The following is a 27331-nucleotide window of genomic DNA, read 5'->3' on the forward strand; positions in this document are numbered from 1 at the left end:
ATCTCAAAATACACGTTGCGTCAAGATGAAAAATACATATGCTGTCGGCCAATAACATTTTCTACATATATATTAATGCATTTTCTTTTGTTAGATTTGTGGATATTTACTCACTTTTTCTTGTCTTAGTTATAGTTACATGCCTGTATAAATACCATGTAAGAATACGTTTTCAAGAACAAAAAACTGATTGCGATGTTCCGATAAACAACGAGCTGATTGCAACGCGTGTTTATTCTATTTCAACACACCCTAATTCTTATTGACAACGCGGGGAAGCACGGCATGTGCGTGATTCCCCGCGTTGTTGAAGCGGCAGGAAATAACAAAATAAGTTATTTAGTCGTCGCAGCAAAACATCTTGACGTCATTGAGAGTGGTATCGTCTTCATTATGACTAAGGTAACTTTCAATTTTGGTTTGAATGCCACAGATGCCGGAGTTCAATGGACATGCGCTGCTCAAGGCCCAGCTGCCCCAAGTTGTTCCTTCTGGCGCATGGATTACAGCTTGCGTATTCGGGCTTCTGTCGCAAATGAACTCAATGTCGTTTGCCGTAGTATCGTCGTCGCCATGACCCTAGAATAAAACTAATCATGCATAATTGTGGCGACAACATGAGCAAGAATCGAAAACATATGTGAACATATATATCAACAAATATACCTGTTGAGGTTTATATGGAAATAAAAAGTTTGCGGTTGAATGCATTTATTAGTTCTCACAGTTTCATCGGTCGAGTGCAAATTGTGTATCGATATTGTTTACAGCTCGACCATTTGTGTTTTTGCCGGCGTTATGCGATTGTTCACATAAAGATGTTGCAATTCTAAGTCCTTTTAACCACTACATAATTTTATAGGCAACCGATCGCTTGCTTTAAATGAAGATGTTGCAATTCTAAGTCCTTTTGCATATAATGTTTCTGGTGTTTTTCTTCTTTATATTGTGACAATATCACAATACTTCACGGCTAACCTTTCCCGTGGTAAAAAAAACTACATTTCATTTTTATAAGGAATCTTTTATTGATTTGGAAGGGTGTTTAAATTGACCATTTCTGTTTTAAAACCAAATGTACATATATGTTCCGATCTTCTTATATCTTTAATCAAATCATTTCGTGCAATCAAAGCGTTGTGTCGTTGATTCTCTACATCCTTACAGGGACATATTAACGGTATTTTTCCTAAATTTAGAAACGTTTTTAAACAATAAGTATTCAATCATATACTTTATACGTTATGATAAATATATACACAACAAAGCACTTTTTTCGATTTACGCCTATAATGGGATTTGAATCCACGCACATAAAATAATCATTACTTAACGCATAATCGCAATAAATATTGCACATATGTATAGATGTAGACCATATACATTATATTCATAGTGATTTTGCAGGAGTGGACAGTGTTAAGTGAGGTAATTTGGAACTGCCTCCCAAAATGGCGTCGTTTTGATGATGTCGCTGAGGAGTCACTTGTGTTTGCCGCTTTATATTTCTTTGAAATAAATACTTTCTTTCGGCTATAAAGTGTTTTAGTGACCCTCTTTTTTGGTTTAAAGATCGTAGACGTTGGAATATAAAACATTAAAAATATGTTATTTCGTGCAATCGAAGCGTTGTGTCGTTGATTCTCTACATCCTTACAGGGACATATTAACGGTATTTTTCCTAAATTTAGAAACGTTTTTAAACAATAAGTATTCAAACATATATTTTATACGTTATGATAAATATATACACAACAAAGCACTTTTTTCGATTTACGCCTATAATAGGATTTGAATCCACGCACATAAAATAATCATTACTTAACGCATAATCGCAATAAATATTGCACATAAGTATAGATGTAGACCATATACATTATATTCATAGTGATTTTGCAGGAGTGGACAGTGTTAAGTGAGGTAATTTGGAACTGCCTTTCAAAATGGCGTCGTTTTGATGATTTCGCTGAGGAGTCACTTGTGTTTGCCGCTTTATATTTCTTTGAAATAAATACTTTCTTTCGGCTATAAAGTGTTTAAGTGACCCTCTTTTTTGGTTTAAAGATCGTAGACGTTGGAATATAAAACATTAAAAATATGTTATATTGGACTTATCTTATTGTCTTTTTCTTGTTAACAGTCTGTGTCCAAGTTTCCAGATTGAACATTTCAATCAAAAGCATGACGTTTGCATAAAGGAGTCCCGTAATGGAAAACCAATTACATGTCAACGGTATACGTATTGTTATGTCTAATAAAAAACTATACGTATTTTACCAGATACGGCTCCACTCTGAAGTTGAACTGGATCATGAATAGTCCATGGGGACAAGTCGCGATGCCGTACCACGAACCAAACTGTTCGAAGCCGGAGGAAACGGTGCCAAACCCTTCCCCATCGAGGTTTGCACATACAAGACTGATGCCGTTAAGGGCTGTGTCATCATCATGACTTCCGACACTTTGTTCAACCTAAATACGCCATAATAAATTATCAAACATTACATACAAATACAAATAAACATGTAATACACAAGATACATTCTTCTTAACCATTCTTTAAGGACATGGATGTTGTAGCCAAATACATAATCTTGAAGGTTATCTGAAGAGGATATTTCTGGGTTAAATGATTTCTCGGATATATCTTGTTTGAATGCTTATTAATCTTGGCTTGGAACTTAATTTTAACTATTGAACTGACACTTTTGTATACGGCTGAAGACCAAAACGTTGTACTTTGGCCTTTAACAACATAATTGCAGCCTATTTCTGTCTTGCATATGATGATCTTAATGCAAAAACTACACGATGACATCATGCTATGCCTCGTAGGCTTTGTATTAATGACGATATGTCGGTGACGCTAGTTTTTGCTTCATTTCAGCGTGTCTCAGAAAGATATGATTCTGGTGCTCAGGTCTGTTTATAATAAGTTAGAAGTAAAAGAGAAATGTATTACATTTTATTGCCGTTTAATTTGAAATGTTGTATATGTACACTAAAATGTTAAAAAATAATAATTCTGGGCCAAGTGTGAGCTTTGGCGCCCTTTAAAAGAATGTTTTTGTGATGACTGTACCAATGCGGTGACCGTAGTTTTGTTTAAGTTAGAGCGTTGTCTTTGAAAATGTTTCCTTGACATGAACAGGACCGCATTGTATACCTATATTTCTCCTGCTAGTGAAGCTGAAATTTCCCTTCATACGTACTTTCATTTAACTACATTTAAATATGCTCACAGTAAATACGTATTCATCGTCTTGATGTTTCTTAATATAACTAATGCATATGACAAACATCTTAGATAAAAAGGAAACGATAAGAATATCAAACATTTTCTGATCATATATAATTATAGTATTTTATAACTTAAATGTTGATTAAATTTAGAAACGTTTTTAAACAATAAGTATTCAATCATATACTTTATACGTTATGATAAATATATACACAACAAAGCACTTTTTTCGATTTACGCCTATAATGGGATTTGAATCCACGCACATAAAGTAATCATTACTTAACGCATAATCGCAATAAATATTGCACATATGTATAGATGTAGACCATATACATTATATTCATAGTGATTTTGCAGGAGTGGACAGTGTTAAGTGAGGTAATTTGGAACTGCCTCCCAAAATGGCGTCGTTTTGATGATGTCGCTGAGGAGTCACTTGTGTTTGCCGCTTTATATTTCTTTGAAATAAATACTTTCTTTCGGCTATAAAGTGTTTTAGTGACCCTCTTTTTTGGTTTAAAGATCGTAGACGTTGGAATATAAAACATTAAAAATATGTTATTTCGTGCAATCGAAGCGTTGTGTCGTTGATTCTCTACATCCTTACAGGGACATATTAACGGTATTTTTCCTAAATTTAGAAACGTTTTTAAACAATAAGTATTCAAACATATATTTTATACGTTATGATAAATATATACACAACAAAGCACTTTTTTCGATTTACGCCTATAATAGGATTTGAATCCACGCACATAAAATAATCATTACTTAACGCATAATCGCAATAAATATTGCACATAAGTATAGATGTAGACCATATACATTATATTCATAGTGATTTTGCAGGAGTGGACAGTGTTAAGTGAGGTAATTTGGAACTGCCTTCCAAAATGGCGTCGTTTTGATGATTTCGCTGAGGAGTCACTTGTGTTTGCCGCTTTATATTTCTTTGAAATAAATACTTTCTTTCGGCTATAAAGTGTTTAAGTGACCCTCTTTTTTGATTTAAAGATCGTAGACGTTGGAATATAAAACATTAAAAATATGTTATATTGGACTTATCTTATTGTCTTTTTCTTGTTAACAGTCTGTGTCCAAGTTTCCAGATTGAACATTTCAATCAAAAGCATGACGTTTGCATAAAGGAGTCCCGTAATGGAAAACCAATTACATGTCAACAGTATACGTATTGTTATGTCTAATAAAAAACTATACGTATTTTACCAGATACGGCTCCACTCTGAAGTTGAACTGGATCATGAATAGTCCATGGGGACAAGTCGCGATGCCGTACCACGAACCAAACTGTTCGAAGCCGGAGGAAACGGTGCCAAACCCTTCCCCATCGAGGTTTGCACATACAAGACTGATGCCGTTAAGGGCTGTGTCATCATTATGACTTCCGACACTTTGTTCAACCTAAATACGCCATAATAAATTATCAAACATTACATACAAATACAAATAAACATGTAATACACAAGATACATTCTTCTTAACCATTCTTTAAGGACATGGATGTTGTAGCCAAATACATAATCTTGAAGGTTATCTGAAGAGGATATTTCTGGGTTAAATGATTTCTCGGATATATCTTGTTTGAATGCTTATTAATCTTGGCTTGGAACTTAATTTAAACTATTGAACTGACACTTTTGTATACGGCTGAAGACCAAAACGTTGTACTTTGGCCTTTAACAACATAATTGCAGCCTATTTCTGTCTTGCATATGATGATCGTAATGCAAAAACTACACGATGACATCATGCTATGCCTCGTAGGCTTTGTATTAATGACGATATGTCGGTGACGCTAGTTTTTGCTTCATTTCAGCGTGTCTCAGAAAGATATGATTCTGGTGCTCAGGTCTGTTTATAATAAGTTAGAAGTAAAAGAGAAATGTATTACATTTTATTGCCGTTTAATTTGAAATGTTGTATATGTACACTAAAATGTTAAAAAAAAATAATTCTGGGCCAAGTGTGAGCTTTGGCGCCTTTTAAAAGAATGTTTTTGTGATGACTGTACCAATGCGGTGACCGTAGTTTTGTTTAAGTTAGAGCGTTGTCTTTGAAAATGTTTCCTTGACATGAACAGGACCGCATTGTATACCTATATTTCTCCTGCTAGTGAAGCTGAAATTTCCCTTCATACGTACTTTCATTTAATTACATTTAAATATGCTCACAGTAAATACGTATTCATCGTCTTGATGTTTCTTAATATAACTAATGCATATGACAAACATCTTAGAAAAAAAGGAAACGATAAGAATATCAAACATTTTCTGATCATATATAATTATAGTATTTTATAACTTAAATGTTGAATTATTTGTAAGGCAGGCTCTCATGTTTTAATGATAATTATTTGTTTATATTAAATGGCACTGGCTGTGTCTTGAAGCGACCGTTTTTTTCTATGTATCACTGTCCAGCTTTTGACACGGCACTGTGAGCAAAATGCACATACTGTCTTGTCTTTGGCGTGTTTTTCTTTACTGATGTTTCTTAAAGTTTAAACATACCTTAATTTGATAACCAACTGCGTACGTCGATCTTGGGCAGTACTGATTATCTCTCCAAGACCCAAATGGACCGCCATTCCTGGATCCAAGAATGGTAACAACGTTTCGAAGTTCACCTGGTAGAAGGTACCCAAAAGCTCCGATCGACTCAAACAAAGCATACACTGCGCAAAGAGAGGCGAAATACATTTCCCCTTAGTATCGAGAGGCTTATGGCACGATCTATCTCGCTTAAATAGCACAAATGCAAGCCCGATGCCAAACACTTTATCGCATCAAGCCAATGAACATTCTAGTACCAGCGAACACGATCACAAGTGATACTTTTTTAAGTTTGTAATCACTCACTGTCCGTAAAGTGGTCGCGTGTCGTGGGATGTATTCGTTCATGTTTTTCGAAATCGCCCTTGTCCGCTTTATGCTCAAGGCCATCACAATTTAAAGCAAATCATAATTGTTGGCTATTAAAAGTTCTTTTCTCCGAAACTCAATTCTCCAAGCTTAAAACGGTTGATTCAAATAAACTATGAAGTACATTGTAAAAATTAGTCATCATATGTTTAATGGTTCTTTTAGACTGAAAAAGAAGAATGACGTATTCTTTGCAACCCCAAAGGACCAGATTTTTCATATTTGAAATGATGCATGTGAAAGAATCAGAAAAACACATTTGGTGTAACAAGACGTCATCAATTGTGTACTTTATGATGTGTTTCAAAATCGTGTCTTTGTAAAGTATTTGTCATTTCCTAAATTCATTTTGTTTTACCTCTGAATTTTAGTTCAAGTGTCGATGTGCATAAGATAAAAATAATTGAGTATGTATGATTTATGTTGTGTTGTATTTTTGCCCTGTTGTTTATTTGTCAAAGGTTACTAGCCTAAACTAATTTAGTGTATGGTAGCAAGAAATGTGCTCCTGGCAAAGCTGTAGATTCTGTATTCAAAAATGTTCTGCTCGGTCAATAGTTTTTACAGTATATAAAGCATTTTTTCTATATGCTTCTCTAGACATAGCTCTCTTTGAATAAATACAATTATGACCTCGTTGTTCTATTGACAGAACCGATAACTGATGACCCTAATGTCGTACTACAAATCTTGGAAAACCCACCGTTGTTCTAGCTTTTAATAATGATGCATGATCGTTTACTTGTTCCTGTCAAAAACTACATGGCAATAAGCATATACTTTTTATGAAAATACAAATGCGTTCTTACAACGAGCAATTACTGATACTTTACACTGAACGTGAAGCTTAGATGATATATATTGGATACATTCATTTACATTTAAGGGACTGCTATTGCATGTCCACGCGTCGTTATTAAGTATTATATACATGTATATCCGAGTAGATGTATATACTTGTGTGACAAGAATATGACTAATAACCGTGTCGTAAATTAGCGGTTTTGAAATAATTAGGCACGCGTAAGCAATTGTATGCTGTTTGTTTACATTTCAAGCTCGAAGAGGTTGATTACATCCCTGATAAGTGGATACAATTAACACGGTTTGTGTCCGGCCCAAAACGTTTAATATCCAATTTTGGATTTCGAAATAAAGTTGCACAACTGAAAACCCTATCAGGGCAAAGTGTCACGCAAAATATTAAAGTCTCTTGCAAAAAAGGTCGTGGTAACATTGAGTACTTTTTATGTCCCCCAGTCTATAGGGGGACATATTGTTTTGCCCTGTCTGTGTATTGGTTTGTTGGTTTGTTTATTGGTTTGTTGGTTTGTTGGTTTGTTTGCGTCAAACTTTAATATTTGCCATAACTTTTGCAATATTGAAGATAGCAACTTGATATTTGGCATGCATGTGTATCTCATAGAGCTGCACATTTTAAGTGGTGAAAGGTCAAGGTCATCCTTCAAGGTCAAAGGTCAAATATATGGGGGGCATAGTGTTTCACAAACACATCTTGTTGTTTATGAAAACTCTTTATATATATAAATACAAAGCAAGAAGATATGTTTGTGTGTCAGGCACATGTCTTATTATGAATGAAATGAATCCTAAATATATTGACGTAAGCGTAACATAAGTAATAAAAAGACAGTCGCGGACAGTAATCATGGCGCTTGTTAAAAAAACAAGGTCACCATAATGAAGTCCCATAGGTGCAGATCATGGGTGCTTTCTTAATATCTTTTACTGATTACTGCGTTGAAATCATGCATGTCATGTACGTGTCTAGAACATTTATTAATATAATTCCAGTCTAAGATTACATGTTTCATGTATTGCAAATGAGTTATTGTATATGTTAAATGTCATAGTTGTTAAACTTGACATATATAAGTTATATATTGCACTTTTCACTTCTGGTCAAGCTGGTTTAAGGTTATATAAAATTGTCCCGTGATTCTATTGTTTTTTCTTCAATTGCGTGGCTTTTGCCCCCCCCCCCCCCCCCCCAACCCCGACACACACACACACACACACACACACACACACACACACACACACACACACACACACACACACACACACACACACACACACACACACACACACACACACACACACACACACACACACACACACACACACACACACACACACACACACACACACAAACATGATAGTGAAACGCTCGAAGGCATACTGATAAACTGATAAACGAAGAGTACATTTATGCACAATCTGCAATGTGTACAAGCGGCATAAAGATAAGTAATAGTCGGGAGATGCGTTCGATTATTAGCATTCTTAAATTTCATAATAAGAAGGAGTATAATGCCGCATTAGATCCGTATCATACTGCATGGAAAGATGTATGAAACATTTGCCCTTTCTTTAAATCATTTGATATAGCATTAATTTTCCAAAAATAAAATGATACTATTCATAAATGTGTTAAAAAGGCGTTATTGCAGAAATTACAAAAAATATTTATACAAAAAGACCGGATAGCTCTGTTTGCAAAGCGATTCTCGCGGTTTTAATTCCAAGGCCTACTATTCAGATGTGTCTTGGTAAGTTATAATTTATTTACCAGGTTAAAACCTCTTCAACCAGTATTTAAGAAGGGAAATTCAAATTAAAGACGGGCATGAGTGGGCATATTGTTAATTCTGTTTAATTGTTTGTTTAATTAGATTAAATGATGGTGAAGTCGTTTGTATGTTTTATGCAATCGATCCAAATGTATTTGGTAAACCACCATAGCCTGGAAAAGTGAAATAAGGTTAGCCAATCGCAGGTTTATTACTGAATTATCTGATTACAATAAATACGATCCAATTAAATAAGCAACACCGTGGAACTCATAATTTTTACATATTCTGAGACACGAAACAAATGTCGCTTTGTTGATTAAAATTGATCCAAAGCCCGTAGCCCGAACTCAATAAATATTTTGTAAATAAAGTATAAACATTAAGAATATTCTTGACAGCATGTTGTTCTAATATTATAATAAATTTCGATATAGCACGAAATAATAAACTTCTCACTACGAAATATTTTATTTAATATGGGCAATTATAAGTAAACGTACATATCCATTTATTTGAATAATTGACATTTATTCCAAATCAAACAGCAATGCAAAAATACTGCATCCGTACAAGCGTTTTGTTTAATATGTCATACGTAACATTCATATGAAACTAGAGCAATTTAAACCGTATAATTATTTTATTATTTATTATCTGTATTATAATATACCTATACCGTTTCTACGGATTTAAATACTTGGATAATCATTAATACTATATATACTCCAAATAATTAACACTCTTTAAGTATTTTTGAGTATTTTTAACCAGCATTCAGCATCAACGTTGTTCGTACAATCATGTTTTATAATGTAATAAACCTGACAATAAACATATGCTACTGATAATAATGTTAATGCATTCTATAGTCTTAAAATGCAATTGATAGTATTAATACATTTTAAACAAACAATTTTTCTAGGCATAGTGTATTAAATAGTTAGCCGTGGTTAGACTATAAAGTCGACCATGAAAATTTGCATCAACCTATTATTTTATGAGCATGCTGAATTAGAATGGTTTTGTATGGGAAAGGACGTTGTAACGCTTTGATAAATTTAAGTTCACACCTGGTGATATTCACATCGCTGAAGTAATTTCATTTCTGAGATTGGTAAATAGTCATTGTAAACCAAAAAACCGTCGTCCTTGAACCATAACGTCGTAACAAAAAAAATCTTTAGTTATTTACTTAAAGCGAGTATATACAATTTTATTAATTTTTGAAGAAATACATAAATAGCTGGTGAATTTAAACTAAGAATACAATTTCATAAAACGTAGTAGGGGCCTACAACATAATAAACATAATAAACGAAAGAAAATATGTTTAACATGTAAATCATTTTGCTGAACAGCAGAAAACTCCTTCATGTGCACAATTAAATGCACATAATTGGAAAATCCTTATATTGAGCAGATTCGTTTATACGACATATGCACACAATGTTATTGTTTAACCAATTACGAGTAAACGTATCGGTACCGACATAAACGTGATCTTTATAGATTTCACTGAAATAGTGAATATTTATTTAAAAGTGTCATATACAAATTGTTAATCAATTTTATTCAAATTTCCTTCGTCATATTCATTTGTCGGTTTAAAAATGAGGACACATAATTCTCGCTTACATTTTATTCAACCACGATGTCCTGAACTACTGCGTTACCATATTAACTATGTTACTTAAAGATAACCATATCATACGTCTTTTTCAAGACTTCAAGATTGTATAAGCATTGTGATTTGCAAATGATTATGTTTTGCACTCTAATTTTAATCACGCTGAAATTAAAGGGTTATTCAACGCCAAACGCCAAACAGTTTAACTACGCAATTTATCATCTTAAAGGTTTGGCATAATACTGTCAAGGCTGTGATCAATTGTATTATACAGGTTTCCCCGAGAACGGCGGGAAATTTAAGTACATAATGTCTATTCCCGTGACAAGCGGGAAGTGTGTTCGTGGAAACTATGCCCAACTTTAATTTGTATACATCACTTCTATTCTTATCCTAAAATGGTGTTTTCAAGGCCATCGTAAAAACCAGAGATACAACTTCACTGAATGTAAAATAACTCTGGAAAACTGAACCCGAAAACAACCAATATTTACATGTAACGTTGGACATTGTGTAACTCAAACATAACTGGTCATGTAAAAGTTTACTGATCAAAGTCTAGCAAATTCTCTAACACTGGTACAGTCAATTACGCAGGAACCTGTCGTCGGGGGCCGAACTAAGTAGACCATTGGACAGACTGACGGTGTGCTGTACGCTGAACATTAAGTCCCAGCCATGACGATATGGGTTTCTAATGGAGCTCGTAATTCTCGACAACACTGGAATATAACAAAAATCTGGCAAGCATCGTTTTACAATAAAAAATTAAGTTAGAGGGTAGGTGGTAAATGAAAACTTGTAAACAATAGCGCGACCTACCCTGTGATGCGACGAGCTAGTAAAAGACCGACAATTTGCACGGGCAGTGGTTTTCTACTTAGTGGACGAGTTTATGTGTTACAGTAGACTGGGTAGGATGGGTTATACAATTGGGGTTTGGGTTTCGGCGATCCCTTAGGAAAATAGCGTTTGCGTTGAATAAGACAGTTTATTCTTGAGCGAATAAACATTATTATCAACGACAAACGCCAAACAGTTTAACTACGCAATTTATTATCTTAAAGGTTTGGCATAATACTGTCAAGGCTGTGATCAATTGTATTATACAGGTTCCCCCGAGAACGGCGGGAAATTTAAGTACATAATGTCTATCCCCCGTGACAAGCGGGAAGTGTGTTCGTGGAAACTATGCCAAAAAGGACCACGGCCGCAGGAAGTGGGCCTTCCGCCACACAGCGGCCATGAACACACGCCAGCCCTGACAAGCAATAACAATGAATTAAAATCGGGTTTGGAAAAACGAAATCTTGCTCAAATAAAAGGCTAGTGCGATGGTGCGCATCCTGGAGCACTTGTAACATAATACATGCAACAAAACAACAACAAATACATAGAATGACGACAACCACAACAAAATATAACACATTAACAACATAACACATATACAAAACAAACTGCGGCGACACAAACCCGCACACACTCGCCTGAGGCACCCCAAACGCACGTCTTCGTGCACCCTCGAACTTGCTTAAATGATAACCGATGGGATATATATGCAACCCTGACGATGGATGAACCGACAATCCAAACGTTCCCGACAAGAACTCCGATACATGAAAATGATGTCACGATGTCCCATGAAATGCATGTATGAAAATTCATTCATTTATATACGAAGCTTCCAAAGAAGCGTTAAAGGTATAGTCATGTAGTATTTTGGTTCCAATATAACCATAAATTACTTACGGTCTTATATAACCATATACCTTCTTTACTATGGGATATCACGTTGATGTATTATATCCCGTCTGTACTGTATTATTCCCTGTGGTCGCTTTTAAATAGTTGCAATTATTGTCTTAGTTTTATGGCAAGCAAACCATCAAATATATACCTAAAACCTTCATACGCTTGGTAGGACGGGCACAAAATACCGCGTACGGTATTTTGTAAGTTCACTTTATTTATGCATCTTATCATTAATGCAGTTTATTTGAGCGCTTGTGTTGACGAAGTTTATTTTAATATCGTCGATATTAAAAGGTTTATAAGAATAATTAAAGACGAGTGTCAAAGGTATGTAGAGATTACAATCGGTAGTTTATATGTAAGAATTAAATATCCCTAAGCCATACATTATTTTGTTTCACTCCATATTGATTTTGATTTATTGGCGTCGCGCTGGAGCGCGGCGACTAGTATGTAATGCATTTTTTTTTGCTTATGGGAGGAGAAGTTATTTTACGGATCAATGTATATATTTTTGTTGTCAGAATATCTTGCATAGTGATGATTTTTTGTGTGAAGAAGAGTAAATAAGTACTGAATTTGTGCCTATTACATTTACTACAACATTTATTGCCAATAATGCAAAGTTAATTCTTTTAATTAATAGCTAAACACAGGGACTGGGCACTAATAAAAGATCACAGGGACTGGGCAAATACGCGAACGGGTGAAACTTTAAATAAATAGTCAACATTTTTGTCTGAAACTTTCAACAGTCGCTGTGGTGTATTGGATGAGGTGTCCGCCTAGCGATCGGGAGTTGGTGGGTGCGATTCCCAGGCGGGGAGCATGATTTATATATATATATATATATATATATATATATATATATATATATATATATATATATATATATATATATATATATATTATATGTTTATATTATTTTAAATAGAATTTAAAAATACTGCGTTTTAATGCGACCTAAATACAACGTTGCAGCAACGTTTGCAAAAAAAAACGTTGCAGCAACGTTTGCAAAAAACGTCGGGAAAACTTTTATATACACCATTGGTACAACCAAACTGCAACGTTTGACTGCAACCTAAATACAATGTTGCAGCAACGTTTGGGTGCCCACTGGGTATGTGGCTGGAAATGAGATTTTGACCCATTTGGCGCTGACGTCGTTTCCATAATGACTTTAACTTGTGATGACCGTTTCGCGTGCTTTGTCAACACACTTCTTGAGATAAAACAAAAGTTTAATTTTGAAGAATAACCTAAACCATGGTAATTAAGTTAAGGGAACAATACATTTCCGTATTTTCTCATGGTTTTTATATGGTTTAAATTAACCTCAGCTTATACATTGAATCAATACAGTAGGGCACAGATTTTCTGATAAGGTACGATGCTATCCGGTAATCTTGCGCAGTTAAGGGTCAATTGGTTTAAAAACACGTTCTTTTATAAATTGACAACATAATATCTAAATTTATTATGGAAATAATAAATTCATTTGCTTATTAACACAAAAATATCTGATTAATTCAGTGAAGAACTGTCCGATTTGATTTCAAAACAAACATGACTCACCTCAATTTCAAACTATCACAGTTCCCGGTAATCTTGCGCACTTTCTGTAATGACCTCGTTTAGGCAAAATTTTAGACATATGGTGTCCAATTATTGACCAAAAATGTTCAAGACAAATATTTTTAAAATCAGTTTGTAAAACCATTGAAATTAAATGTGGATTTCTAGTGCAGTTTTTGTTCACTACAAATCAACAAATAATATAGTCAATAGTAATAGTGTACAATTAATAAAAAAAGTACCGGTATGCGTGAAAAAAAATGTTTATGCATAACGTGTTGGATTTTATCACGATCATGCTTCCATAGTTTACAGAAAATATCAAAACTATGCCACTGCGCATGCGGAGATCATACCAAATTAGTTTGACAGAATGGCGGGAAATAATGACTACGGGAAATAACGGACTATGTCGGTCTGATGCGATATATTTTCATGGCCAAAAATACCATAACTGATCGGATATTGTGCAATGGAATGCTAAATTACACGTTGGATTTATGAATTCTTAATTTAAAGTATGAAAACGCTAAAGACTGCAGGGAATTTGTGATTCATTTCGAAAGTTTCGTAAGTGGGCCAGTGTTTACGATGTATAGGGATGACGCAACCGGTGTTTAAATGTAATGATCAAATTTTATTTTGCATGGAATACGTACCTTTTAAATCCGTTAATTATTAAAAATGTGAAATTCCATCTTGCAACACTAAAGAAAACAATTTGTCGTCTGCGAGATTCGCAAATGCGAAGTGCGCAAGATTACCGGACGCGCATGATTACCGGACTTAACTGTAATTTTTTCTTACTTTTTGAGTTGTTTTTCTTCAACAAATTGCAAATTTGTTGGTTAACTGAATCTCTTCCATCATTCATGGTGTGTGTATGAGCCGTTGTGGCCTTGTGGGTGTCACAGTGAAGATTTTAGACGATATTGCTATGTCAAGTTTGTGTGTTTTACCCGAAAGTTGTCAAAATCTAAAACACTTCTCAATTTAACATTTGTTGTTGAACTTTTCTATAATGAAAGTAATGACATTTCGTTTAAAAGTTGTGTCCATATATTACCCTTTCAATATTATTCTATCACTTTATGTTATTTAAGATAAAGTGAACTGAATAGGGTTGTATAATCAACATTCAAAATTTCTTTGCAAAACTTTGTGCAATCACACAATAGCATGTAAGCAATAACAATTTTATTCGAAGTGGCTACACAATCAATGTGACAGCAATGTATTATGTTATTCATTCTATTTGATGATAATTATTAGAATACTTTTTTATGTCCCCCACTATAGTAGTGGGGGACATATTGTTTTTGCCCTGTCTGTTGGTCTGTTGGTCTGTACGTTGGTCTGTACGTTGGTCTGTTTGCGCCAACTTTAATATTTTGCAATAACTTTTGCTATATCGAAGATAACAACTTCATATTTGGCATGCATGTGTATCTCATGAAGCTGCACATTTTGAGTGGTGAAATTTCAAGGTCATCCTTCAAGGTCAGAGGTCAAATATATGTGGCCAAAATCGCTCATTGTATGCATACTTTTGCAAAATTGAAGATAGCAACTTGATATTTGGCATGCATGTGTATCTCATGGAGCTGCACATTTTGAGTGGTGAAAGGTCAAGGTCAAGGTCATCCTTCAAGGTTAGAGGTCAAATATATGTGGCCCAAATCGCTTATTTTATAAATACTTTTGCAATATTGAAGATAGCAACTTGATATTTTGCATGCATGTGCATCTCATGAAGCTGCACATTTTGAGTGGTGAAAGGTCAAGGTAAAGGTCATCCTTCAAGGTCAGAGGTCAAATATATGTGGCCCAAATCGCTTATTTTATTAATACTTTTGCAATATTGAAGATAGCAACTTGATATTTGGCATGCATGTGTATCTCATGGAGCTGCACATTTTGAGTGGTGAAAGGTCAAGGTCATCCTTCACAAGGTCAATGTCACCCTTTAAGGTCAAACATCATATAGGGGGACATTGTGTTTCACAAACACATCTTGTTATGTTTCTTTTCTTGTCAGATGATCTAGTTGCTTATGTCCATATAAATGGCTGTGTTCATGATCAGTTCAAAGCAACTCTTCATTTATTTCAGCCAACAATACAGATTGAGCGAAAAAGACAAAGTGAGAACACAAAAAGATGTGCTCATTATTATCAGGTATGATATGACCATGTAAATAATTTAAAATGAACACCAAACTGAGCACCTTTTTACAGTTTTCAACCCAAAACCTATAAGCGCCGGCACATCTTCTATTCAGGAGGAGTGCTGGATTGGAAGTAAAAGAAGACTTACAAACTGCATTTTTACCTTATATGTGTTAAGCTTTTAAACAGTTTTTCCTGTGTAATAAAAAAAAGATTATCTTATGCAAAGGACGTTTTGTTAAAAACAGAGAATTATGTATTTAAAGAAATATGTTTTACATGTATGTTACAGGATTGACAACAGTTTATGCTTTTGATAAAGCAGTCATGCCAAGGAAGGGATTAGCATGTAACCAGCAAAGTTCATCCTTGTCTTCAATACTATGGTGACAACAATTAATACATGTATGATGAAGTAATTAATAAGCAGTATGCTTTGTTTGTTTTTTTTAATTTAGAACATTGACTATTTTCTGTTCTCTGTGCATGTCCGGCAGACATGGCGAAAGACCGTCACAATTTACAGGCCTAACTGGCCTATGAGGAGAAATAATTTACAGGCTTGTTGTTAATTTCACATGTCTCAATTTTAAGTGTTTTATCCTGGAGGGATATTGCATAGTAAATTCAAAAAGGAAATGTTAACATGTGGTTGATTTATGAAAGGGCAACAATAGTGTGAACAGCCTGATTTGAAGAAATAACAGTGTTTTTTTTCAGTTTGGGAAAATATTTACACATATAAGAGTACACAATTGAATTTTAATGTTGTATTCAAGACAGATTTCAGAGAGAATTATGTACAAAACAAGAATATTTTCATCTTGATTATATAAATTTATTAATAATTATACCCCCACAAACGAAGTTTAGGGGGGTATATAGGAGTGAGCTTGTCTGTCGGTCTGGCGGTCGGTCCGTATTAAGTGTCCGCTCTCTATTTCAAGTAGTTTTCATCCATTCTTCACCAAAATTGGCCAGAAGTTGTATCTCGATAATGTCTAGAGCAAGTTTGAATATGGATCATGCCGGGTCAAAATCAAGGTCACGGGGTCACTTAGGGCGTTTTAAACATCACAATGTTGTCCGCTCTCTAATTCAAGTAGTTTTCATCCAATTTTCACCAAACTTGGTCAGAAGTTGTATCTAGATGATGTCTAGGTCAAGTTTGAATATGGGTCATGCCGGGTCAAAAACTAGGTCACGGGGTATCTTAGTGCGTTTTTTAACATTCAGCATGGTGTCCGCTCTCTAATTCAAGTAGTTTACATCTGATCTTCACCAAACTTGGTCAGAAGTTTTATGGAGATGATCTTTAGGCCAAGTTAGAACATGGGCCTTTCTGGGTCAAAACTAGGTCAAGGGGTCACTTAGTGCGTTTTAAAAATTGAGCATGGTGTCCGCTGTTTTTTGTGAAGACTACATGCAAAATATTATGTGTCAATGCGGCATGTGGGGGTATTCGTCACGTCTGTGACAAAGATCTAGTTTGCTATGCTATGTTCGCAAAGATTAATTTAAAAAAGAAAAATAACAATGAAGATTGACAAATATTGTGTGTTATATTGAATATAATTTCAATAAATTGTGGACAAGTATGTTGTCTCCATTGTGTGATGTATAATTGATGTGTTCCTAGAAGGTTGCTTATAAGTAATCAGTTATTAATATATTTTTATACCCCCACAAAATGAAGTTTAGGGGGGTATATAGGAGTGAGCTTGTCTGTCGGTCGGTCCGTATTCAGTGTCCGCTCTCTAATTTAAGTTGTTTTCATCCGATCTTAACCAAACTTGGTCAGATGTTGTATCTAGATGATGTCTAGGTCAAGTTCGAATATGGGTCATGCCGGATCAAAAACTAGGTCACGGGGTCACTTAGTGCGTTTTAAACATTGAGCATGGTGTCTGCTCTCTTATTCAAGTAGTTTTCATCCGAGCTTCACCAAACTTGATCAGAAGTTGTATCTAGATGATGGCTAGGTCATGTTCGAATATGGGTCATGCCGGATCAAAAACTAGGTCACGGGGTCACTCAGTGCGTTTTAAACATTAAGCATGGTGTCCGCTCTCTAATTCAAGTAGTTTTCGTCCGAGCTTCACCAAACTTGGTCAGAAGTATTATCTAGATGATGGCTAGGTCAAGTTCGAATATTGGTCATGCCGGATCTAAAACTAGGTCATGGGGTCACTTAGTGCGTTTAAAACATTGAGCATGGTGTCCGCTCTCTATTTCAAGTAGTTTTCATCCGAGCTTCACCAAACTTGGTCAGAATTTGTATCTAGATGATGGCTAGGCCAAGTTCTAAAATGGGTCATGGCAGGTCAAAAACTCGGTCACGGGGTCACTTAGTGCGTTTTAAAAATTGAGCATGGTGTCCGCTGTTTTTTGTGAAGCCAACATGCAAAATATTCTGTGTCAATGCGGTGGTGGGGGTATTCGTCACCTCAGTGACAAAGCTCTAGTTTATCATTGCAGATCTTCGAAAATGCATTTTGCCAACTATGTTTAGGGAATATAATGTATACATTTTTGTTGTTTCTGCAAACAAAGTCAGATACATGAAAATCTGTTTTAGATTAATGATGAAAAACTCACTCATAGTGATCTCACTATAAAATTTTCTGTCCAGTATAATAAATAAATTGTATTGTATGCCTGGTATGTGTTCTAAAAATAAAATCACAATTACCGTTGTAGTTCATATTGACATCAAGATATGTGATGTAAACATATGCAGTCATATTATGTATACATGTATATCATTTTTACACATTGTTAACACAAATTAAGAAGTGTAACATTCAATCTATGATGATGTGTGCCATTAAATATGTCTTGCTGATTGCTATAATTTTGTTAAAGTTAAAAATCGTGTTTTTGAACCTCTACATATGAAATGAGTGAATTTTGTTTTCTATCTACACTTATACTAAGTTTAATAATATATTAACTATAAATATATTGTTGATAACACATAGCATGTATATGCAATTGAAAATGTACTGTTTCCATAGCAACTTTAAAGTAACTAAATTAAATTTGTCTAATTAATTTTATCAATTGTTGACTCAACTAGAATTGCTTATTAAAAAAATGTCTGGCAGTATAGATGCACAACACAAATTGTATCATGAGCCGTTGTTTATTTTAGTTTCAAATTTGTAGCTATACAAACTGTTCAATTTCTGAATACACACCTATTTCAAGAAAATGTGCAAACATTTTTTTTATTATAAACATATTTATGATGTTCCATATCTGTCAATGGCATTTTTTTGTTTTGCTGTTATGAATGCCAGAAGAGCTTATGGGACGGCGTGGTTTTTGTCCGTCCGTGCGTTTCCGCGATAAAGTCCACAGTTTTCATCCGATTCTTTTCAAACTTGTTCAGTGTCTTTATATAAATGAGGACTCGAACCCTATTGTTTTTCAGGTCACTGGGTTAAAGGTCAAGGTCACAGTGACTCGAAATAGTAAAATGGTTTCAGGATAACTCAAGAATGCTTAGGCCTAGGATCATGAAACTTCATAGGTACATTGATCATGACTGGCAGATGACCCCTATTGATTTTCAGGTCACTAGGTCAAAGGTCAAGGTCACAGTGACTCAAAATAGTACAATGGCTTCCGGATGATAACTCGAGAATGCTGATGCCTAGGATAATGAAACTTCATAGGTATATTGATCATGACTGGCAGATGAACCCTATTGATTTTCAGGTCACTAGGTCAAACGTCAAGGTCACAGTGACTCGAAACAGTAAAATGGTTTCCGGATAATAACTCAAGAATCCTTACGCCTAGGATCATGAAACTTCATTGGTACATTGATCATGGCTGGCAGACGACCCCTATTGATTTTCAGGTCACTAGGTCAAAGGTCAAGGTCACAGTGACTCGAAACAGTAAAATGGTTTCCGGATGATAACTCAAGATTGCTTAAGCCTAGGATCATAAAACTTCATAGGAACATTGATCATGACTGGCAGATGGCTCCTATTGATTTTCAGGTCACTAGGTCAAAGGTCAAAGTTACAGTGACTCGAAATAGTTAAATGGTTTCTGGATGATAACTCAAGAATGCTTACACCTAGGATAATGAAACTTCATAGGTACATTGATCATGACTGGCAGATGACCGCTTTTAATTTTCAGGTCAAAGGTCAAGGTCACAGTGACTCAAAACAGCAAAATGGTGTCCTGATAAAAACTCAGGAACAATTAGGCATAGGATCATGAAACTTTATAGGTACATTGATCATGACTGGCAGATGACCCCTATTGATTTTCAGGTCACTAGGTCAAAGGTCACGGTGACCAAAAACGTCTTCACACAATGGCTGCCACTACAACTGACAGCCCATATGGGGGCATGCATGTTTTACAAACAGCCCTTGTTTAAAAAGAGCAATGTCGAAGCAATAAGTCCAGAATGACTTCCCCTTGAATATGAGAAAATTTCGAAATCCCGCTTGTTTACGCAATTAATTCCACAGTTATCATCCAATTATTTCCAAATTTGCACAGTATCTTTATATCAATGAGGACTTGAACCCTATTGAATATGAGCAGTATCGGAGCAATAAGTACACAATAATCTCCCCTTGAATTTGAGAAAATTCTGCTTGTTTGCCCGTTTGAGTACATAGTTTCCATCTTATTATTTCCAAACCTGCACAGTGTTTATAGCAGTAGAGCAATTCAGGCCCTCATGGGCCTCTTGTTAGGAATTGGATGCTCAAATTTCAGATTTTGATTTGTCAGATGTAGCACTTTCATAATATATGCCTAACTAAAAAAGTGTTTTTTAACCAGATGGGTCAAAATCTCGTTCCCAGCCACATATCTTAGTTAGAAGGTGATTTTTCAAGCGGTTCCGTAGTGTAGTGGTTACACGCTCGCTTCACATGTGAGAGGTCCAAGGTTCGAGCCCCAGTAGAATCAAATTATTTTATTTGTGTTCTATGTTAACTTTTTGTTTTGATGTAGACATTTTAGTTTAAATAAATATGCTGTTTTATTGTATCCATTTTTTGTTTTTATTATGCCCATGAAATATATGTGTGAGAGGGTGGGGGGGGGGAGTTCGTAAACACATTAAAACTTTTACAGTACATTTTTAAGCTTCAAAGTTACACGACTACAAATATTTATTCCCAATGCAAGTGTCCACCAGACGTTTTGCCCGAAAACCCAACCAAATAGTATGTTATAACTTTTACGCTCTTATGCGCACACGTTTTGCAGGCGTAAAAGCGTTGAAACATACGTGAGCTGCATTATTATTTCAAATGATAAAACGTTTATCAAGTTTGATTCGTATTACTCATTGTTACATACAATCGTATGATTCTAATCCTGACAACAAAAGAATTTAACGACATTAAGAGCGGAATCATCGCCTCTGTCGGAAAGCAAGGCTTCCACCCTTGTTTGAATTCAACAGATTGCGGAGCTTGTCGGACACCTGTTGCTCGATGCCCAATTACCGTTGCCTAAACCACCCGGGGCGTGGATGAGGTTTCCTGCCAGTTCACCTCCCTGAGCATGGACGTTGCTAGCTGTGGATACAGTCTGGGATCTAGCATCTAAGTGGCTGCACTGGAACTCGATATCGTTTGCTGACGAGTCATCATCTCCCTGTGCGTGTAAAATGTTTTCGAAATAAAGTTTGAACGATATTTGTTTGTTAATTGCCATTGTCTCCGTGATAATTAAATCACCGTTAGTTGTCCATTGACGATTTTTTGTCGGAAAGGAAACATGATTAACTAAGTTTTGACTTAAAATGTCGAAAGATTGTTAAAGGCTCTAAAATCACAATGAATTCATTTAGAAACAATATACTTTTTCGCAGCGAATTATTTGTAAAGAAACGCAGGAGCAGTATATAGCACATAATAACTGAATCGAAGTTTTAAATATGTTTTCCGTCGTGTAAGATAAAAGAAAGCTTTCATGTACAAGCTGACGCTTTGGCAACAATCCGTGTTCAAAAATCTAGTTATATGTGTCTTCTTACATTTGGAAACTCTTGGAGAAACAGAAACACATTCAAATAAGGTCTCACCATCATATACGTATTTTGTATCACGTGCACCTGCGTAGTTTTCTATTCTATGAACTTACCATGTTCGGCTCAACTCTCAACTGGAACTGAACCATGACCTCGACATCATGTTCAACATCATGTGGACAGTAGGCAGGACTATGCCATGAACCGAACTCTCCAATACCAGAGGTGATGTCGCCACCGAATGTACCATTGAGAGTTGCACACACCAGAGTTATGCCATTGAGAGCAGTGTCGTCATCGCTTCCCTGACATGATTGTACCTTAAAATAAAATGTCTTTTGCCTCACGTTAAATGTATTAAGGAAAGTAATTAAGTTAAATTGGAATAATATACTAAAACGCACATTCTGTGCTGCTGGTGTGATGATTGAACTTAAGAAGACAAATCGTTTTGGGAAACGTTTAACCGATTCTTATTTCCTTGAATATAACAAAGTTAATTGAGACATATAACAGCAGAAAATTGTATCTGGCGTATCAGGCATACACAGTGAAATATACAGCACGGATGCGGACGACATTGTATCTCATTCAGCTCAGGATGTGTTTACAGTGTATTTCTCGTATGTAAACAGTTAATAGTAGCGGAACTGATAATCCCAATAACATAATACATTCGTCAAACAGGAAACATGAATTGTTGTTAATTTAGCCTAATAAGTGTTACCTTTATTTTGTAACCAACCGCAAACGTTGACCTGGCACAATACTGCCCCTCCCTCCATGTTCCAAATGGACCACCGTTGATAGTTTCGATTATATCAACAACGTTGCGGAATTCGTTTGGAAACAGGTAGCCTGTTGTGAAACCGTACGGAATGAAGAATGAAAATGATAAGACACGAGTGTGCAGCATTGCTGTTTAGCCCTTACCGATGGAGGTCAGCTAAATATCGTCATAAATGTGCACAAAAATTGCGAGGACAACAAGTGTTGCTCCATGTTCTAAAAGCTATTTTCTCCATATTCAAAAATCTGTATTATCAAATTATTTTTATTGAATTCTAAGAAGGATTGTTTGTTGCTTTTTTTGGTACTTAATATTGTTGCCGTTTTTTTACCAGGCTTCCGAAAAAGTTCGAAATCCAGATTTCTGATTGATTGACAAGAAAGAAGATCTAGTTTCGGATTGCAAAACGACTTTGGTTTAATGGTAGTATAAGATTGAAAGCGTTTGTAGGTCTATCTTACATAAATACATAGATTCGCATTTCTTTTAGGTCTCGTTATGACAAGGTCGAGATCATTGTAACGAAAAATATAAACATAGGTTTCTAGCGAAGTTTCTGGAAAAGAACTTCATTTGGTATGGGTATTTTGTTTATAGACTAGACTGTCTCTTTACTCCAATATTGTCTGTTTAGGTTGTTTAAATGCATTCCTAGCATTCATTTTGGACACATAAGTCAGTATTATTATAATTATGAATATTTATATTATAATTTGTATTATTACATTTATAATAGTTTTTTGCAACTTTTTGATTATTATTCATATTACTTGTATTAATTTTAACTTGCATATATCTTATAAAAAGTTATATGAGTAATGGCCTCATCAAAGTGATAATGGAAAAAAACAATGATTATTTGTTTTGAATGCGTTGTTAATTTTTAATATTTTTTTGAATATTTAGCTGTTTTACCCAACATTACACCTTAGATGACCTTAACGTTGCGCCAGCAAACCGAAACAAAAACACTCCATTCATTCCAGTGGCTGAATTGAGCATAATCCCCCTGAGTATTACTAATATCACCGCGTCATTGTAGCATATGATGTAACACTTTTCAGAGAAGGTTCATGCGGACTACTCTCTCTGTCTGTTCATACAAAAACTAGATGTACAGTTTGCCCAGTTACAATTACGCATTAAGAATAAGTTTCATCCCAACTCTTTAAAAAAAACTTTCAGGGCAATTGTTTGGTCAGTAAATCGTCAGACGAAGACGGAATGTAGTGTCAACAATCGCCTTATGTTGATAACACAGTATTGTTTTTAAGAAATCATATAACACAAATTTCAAATAAAGAAATGAATGACAACCTATCGGTTATGCAATATGTCTTGTATTGTTAGACAATTCTACCGAAATAGTATAGTGTTCATGATAGAAGGGAATCGTATCTACATGTAACCACACATGTGTGACATACACGGTCTGTCTGTCTTTAAATCTTTCTTGCAAGCCAGACTATGCTACCGGCATTTGCCAGTTTTCTAAAAGTAACACTGTGTGACTACAATTTCCAATCGGAAAGTATCGTGGTTTGAAGTTAAATTTACAAGACGCCATCAGATTTGTACAGACGTAAATCGGTCTTATGCAATATGTTGTCATTGTAGCTCCAGCACAGCCTCCGCATCCGCACAGTCTTGTCAGGGTCTACATACTGAGGAGTACACTCAGGAGATTCCACGAAACCTTGCGTGTTTTTTAAGAGGACAGCGTAACCCATGATCAGACTGTGAAAGTGCGCAGGCTGGGCTTGAGCTACGCTGGCTGCATTGGCCAAGATACACATTTTTGCATGACAAGGATGTTACAGTGGTAATTGAATGTGTGGAAAGAAAACTGCGTCAAATCATATATTTACATACCATATGTTTCAATGACGAAGATATAAATTCATAATAAGTCATCTACGAACACTATTATTTAGTTTATTGGGGCCTTTTCACGTTTTGGTAAATTGACAAAATTAAAAAAAAATGTTTAAGATTCGCAAATTTTCGTTTAAGTTATGAAATTTGTGAAGAAACAGTAATACTGAACATTTACCATGCTCTAAAATAGCCGTTTGATGCCTATTTTGACGATTTAAAACCTGAAAATTATAAAACGTTGCAACGCGAAACGATTGAATAATTTGGAGAGTTCTGTTGTTGTCGATATATTTTTTGAAACTATGAGTATTGCTTATATTAAGTATCAAATACACTTCTTATTGTATGAGCACGGTGGCCGAGTGTCGGAAACCTTTTACTCCAGGACTCCAGGAGTCAGTGGTTCGAGCCCTGTTTAGGGTTACTTTTTTCTTTTTTAGTTTCATTTTTGATTTTTTACTGGAGCTTTTTAGATCCAATGTTTACATTTATCAATATAAAACATTTAATGACAAACTTCAATACATGCCAAAATCTGTGAAAGGGACCCTTTAATAAACGTACACTTCATAACAAAAATTGTTTGTGGCGGATATGCGAATATTATGCGAACTTAAAAATGTAAACTTTTTACATTTATTTCAAATTAAGGATATACGCCGAATATCTTTTTTTTTTTTTACAGATTTTCCGTGTTATTATTTTAATTATTATTATTATTATTATAAATCATTGTTTATGTTATTGTTGTTGTTGTAATGATCATAATTGCGATCTGTATAAGGTGAATTAGGCGCTAATTTGCATCACAGCTGATTTGATTATTTCTTGTTTGCTTGCTTTTTGAAATTATAAATATACAATTGTGTTGTTGAATAACACCAAGATAATGTAGTATATTCATAAAACAAATATCATAATTAGCAGCAATAATTTTGTCATTGATGCAGTATTCGTAATAACTATTGCACCATAATTATCCTTATCCACTTAATCATCACGATCATCATTATCATAAACAACATAAAGTAATCATCATCATTATAATCACTATTTAAATCATCACCATCCGATACAATAACAAAACTTAAAAGATCACAGCTCAAATCATTATATTTGTAGCAGTTTAGCACACATATACGAACTACAAAAACAATACGAAATGACGTTTATTAATCAGGGAGAAACGGAAAGCATGGATTAATTCTAACACTTAACAGTGTAGACAAGATTGCAAACGAATGGTTCCTTTTCATGTTATGCTTATGCAGCTTGTACAGAATCGGATGTATATAATAAACAAACAAATATAAATATGATGTGTTGCTACAAATACATAAATAAATAAATAGATAAATATAGACTAGACTGTCTCTTTAACACGGTTAATCTGAAGGCACATTGAAATCCAACTATGGGCGTAATTATTAATGCTTACTGCGATATTTTCAAGTAAATCATCATTAGCCGTGCCATCGCAACGATCACAGTCGTTAACAACACCGCCATGAACAGACCATGAACATGTAGTGTAATTACGATTGTCATATATTTTAAATTGGTCCACTTCAATGTTCTCTGGAGCTTCCAGTCCTTTTGTGACGAGGATGTACTCCTCTGTCGAAAACTGATTATTCGAGTATTTATCAAGGTCACTCCCGCTTACATTTTCACGATAAAAACCGAACTCCAGCCTACATGTTAGTGGTCCAGTAAATCGAGATAGTTTGCTCAAAAGGTCGCGCAGTTCTGATGACGACAATCTACAGAAAAAGACACCAAATTGTCTCAATGACTGAGGTAGCTGTAGGTCGATATATCTAGACAAATGCATTGTTAGAGTTTCCAGCAGTTTGAGCGATAGAAGTGACTGCGACAACGCCTCTTCATGATTTACATGCAAACTACCAATTTTTCCACCCACACGGAGACTCTTGATATTAAGATTGTACAAAGTATCCCACAGACCAGGACGACAGTCATTGCAATCAACGTACATTTTTAATGTATTGTTCAAATCCGTCTTTATGATTGTATGCCCACTTGTAAATAATCCGCTGATTGTGCCCTCTACACTAGATTTTATTTCACATGTCAGCAGCTCACACTCCACCTCATGATCTAATGTCAGCAACGTGCTGAACAGACTGCGAAGCCATGTAGAGAAGCATTCGACACGTGTCAATTTTATGTGTTTTATCGAGGGCAGTACTGGAAAAGAGTCTGCACACTGTGCTGGAGCTGTACCGTTTAGTAGACACCACGTGTCACTTGCTTCTTTGTCTGAACTGGTAAAATCAAAACCGTGCAAGCAGATTTGAGTAGGTTTTTGTTTGTCACGAATGATAAGTTGTTTCGTTAAAACTTTGACTTTATTGCTGATTGTAATCGTTTCCAAAGTTTCAAGCAATGACAAATCAAGACCGTTATAAGTGCTCATTATTTCAATGTGTTTTATATTCTTATAGTTGTGAGTAAAAAGTGGCAATACAATTACTTTGCAGCCGATTTTAATTGATTCTATGTATTCACAAAACGACAAGTCAAGTCCATTACATGTACAAAATAAATAAATCTGTTTCAACTTTTTCAGACCCACCAAAGCAGTTGGTAGCATGGTAAAATCACCGCCGAAATTCAGTTCTTCCAGGTTGTGACACGATGAAAAATCAAGTCCTTCACATTGACAATCCCATAATTCCAGTTGTTTCAGATTGTTCAGACCCACAAGTGCAT

At 35.1% G+C, this 27331-nt stretch overlaps 1 protein-coding gene across 3 annotated transcripts; it reads right to left on the reverse strand.

Annotated features, from left to right (window-relative positions):
* Positions 1-215: 215 nt before the first annotated feature.
* LOC127842658 (vitelline membrane outer layer protein 1-like) lies at positions 216-5998 on the reverse strand. Of its 3 annotated transcripts, XM_052372290.1 has the most exons (4): positions 5776-5998; positions 4643-4666; positions 2278-2445; positions 216-579 (listed from the first exon to the last, which is right to left on the reverse strand). In XM_052372290.1, the coding sequence occupies exons 1-4, from the start codon at positions 5962-5964 to the stop codon at positions 340-342; spliced, it is 621 nt and encodes a 206-aa protein (XP_052228250.1). In that variant the 5' UTR covers positions 5965-5998; the 3' UTR covers positions 216-339. The 3 variants fall into 3 exon arrangements, with proteins under 3 accessions (XP_052228250.1, XP_052228248.1, XP_052228249.1); XM_052372288.1 differs by lacking the exon at positions 4643-4666 and having other exon boundaries at positions 2278-2472; XM_052372289.1 differs by lacking the exon at positions 2278-2445 and having other exon boundaries at positions 4472-4666.
* Positions 5999-27331: the final 21333 nt, after the last annotated feature.

This window comes from Dreissena polymorpha, chromosome 8, assembly GCF_020536995.1.
Source record: "Dreissena polymorpha isolate Duluth1 chromosome 8, UMN_Dpol_1.0, whole genome shotgun sequence".
Classification (NCBI taxonomy): Eukaryota; Metazoa; Mollusca; class Bivalvia; order Myida; family Dreissenidae; genus Dreissena; species Dreissena polymorpha.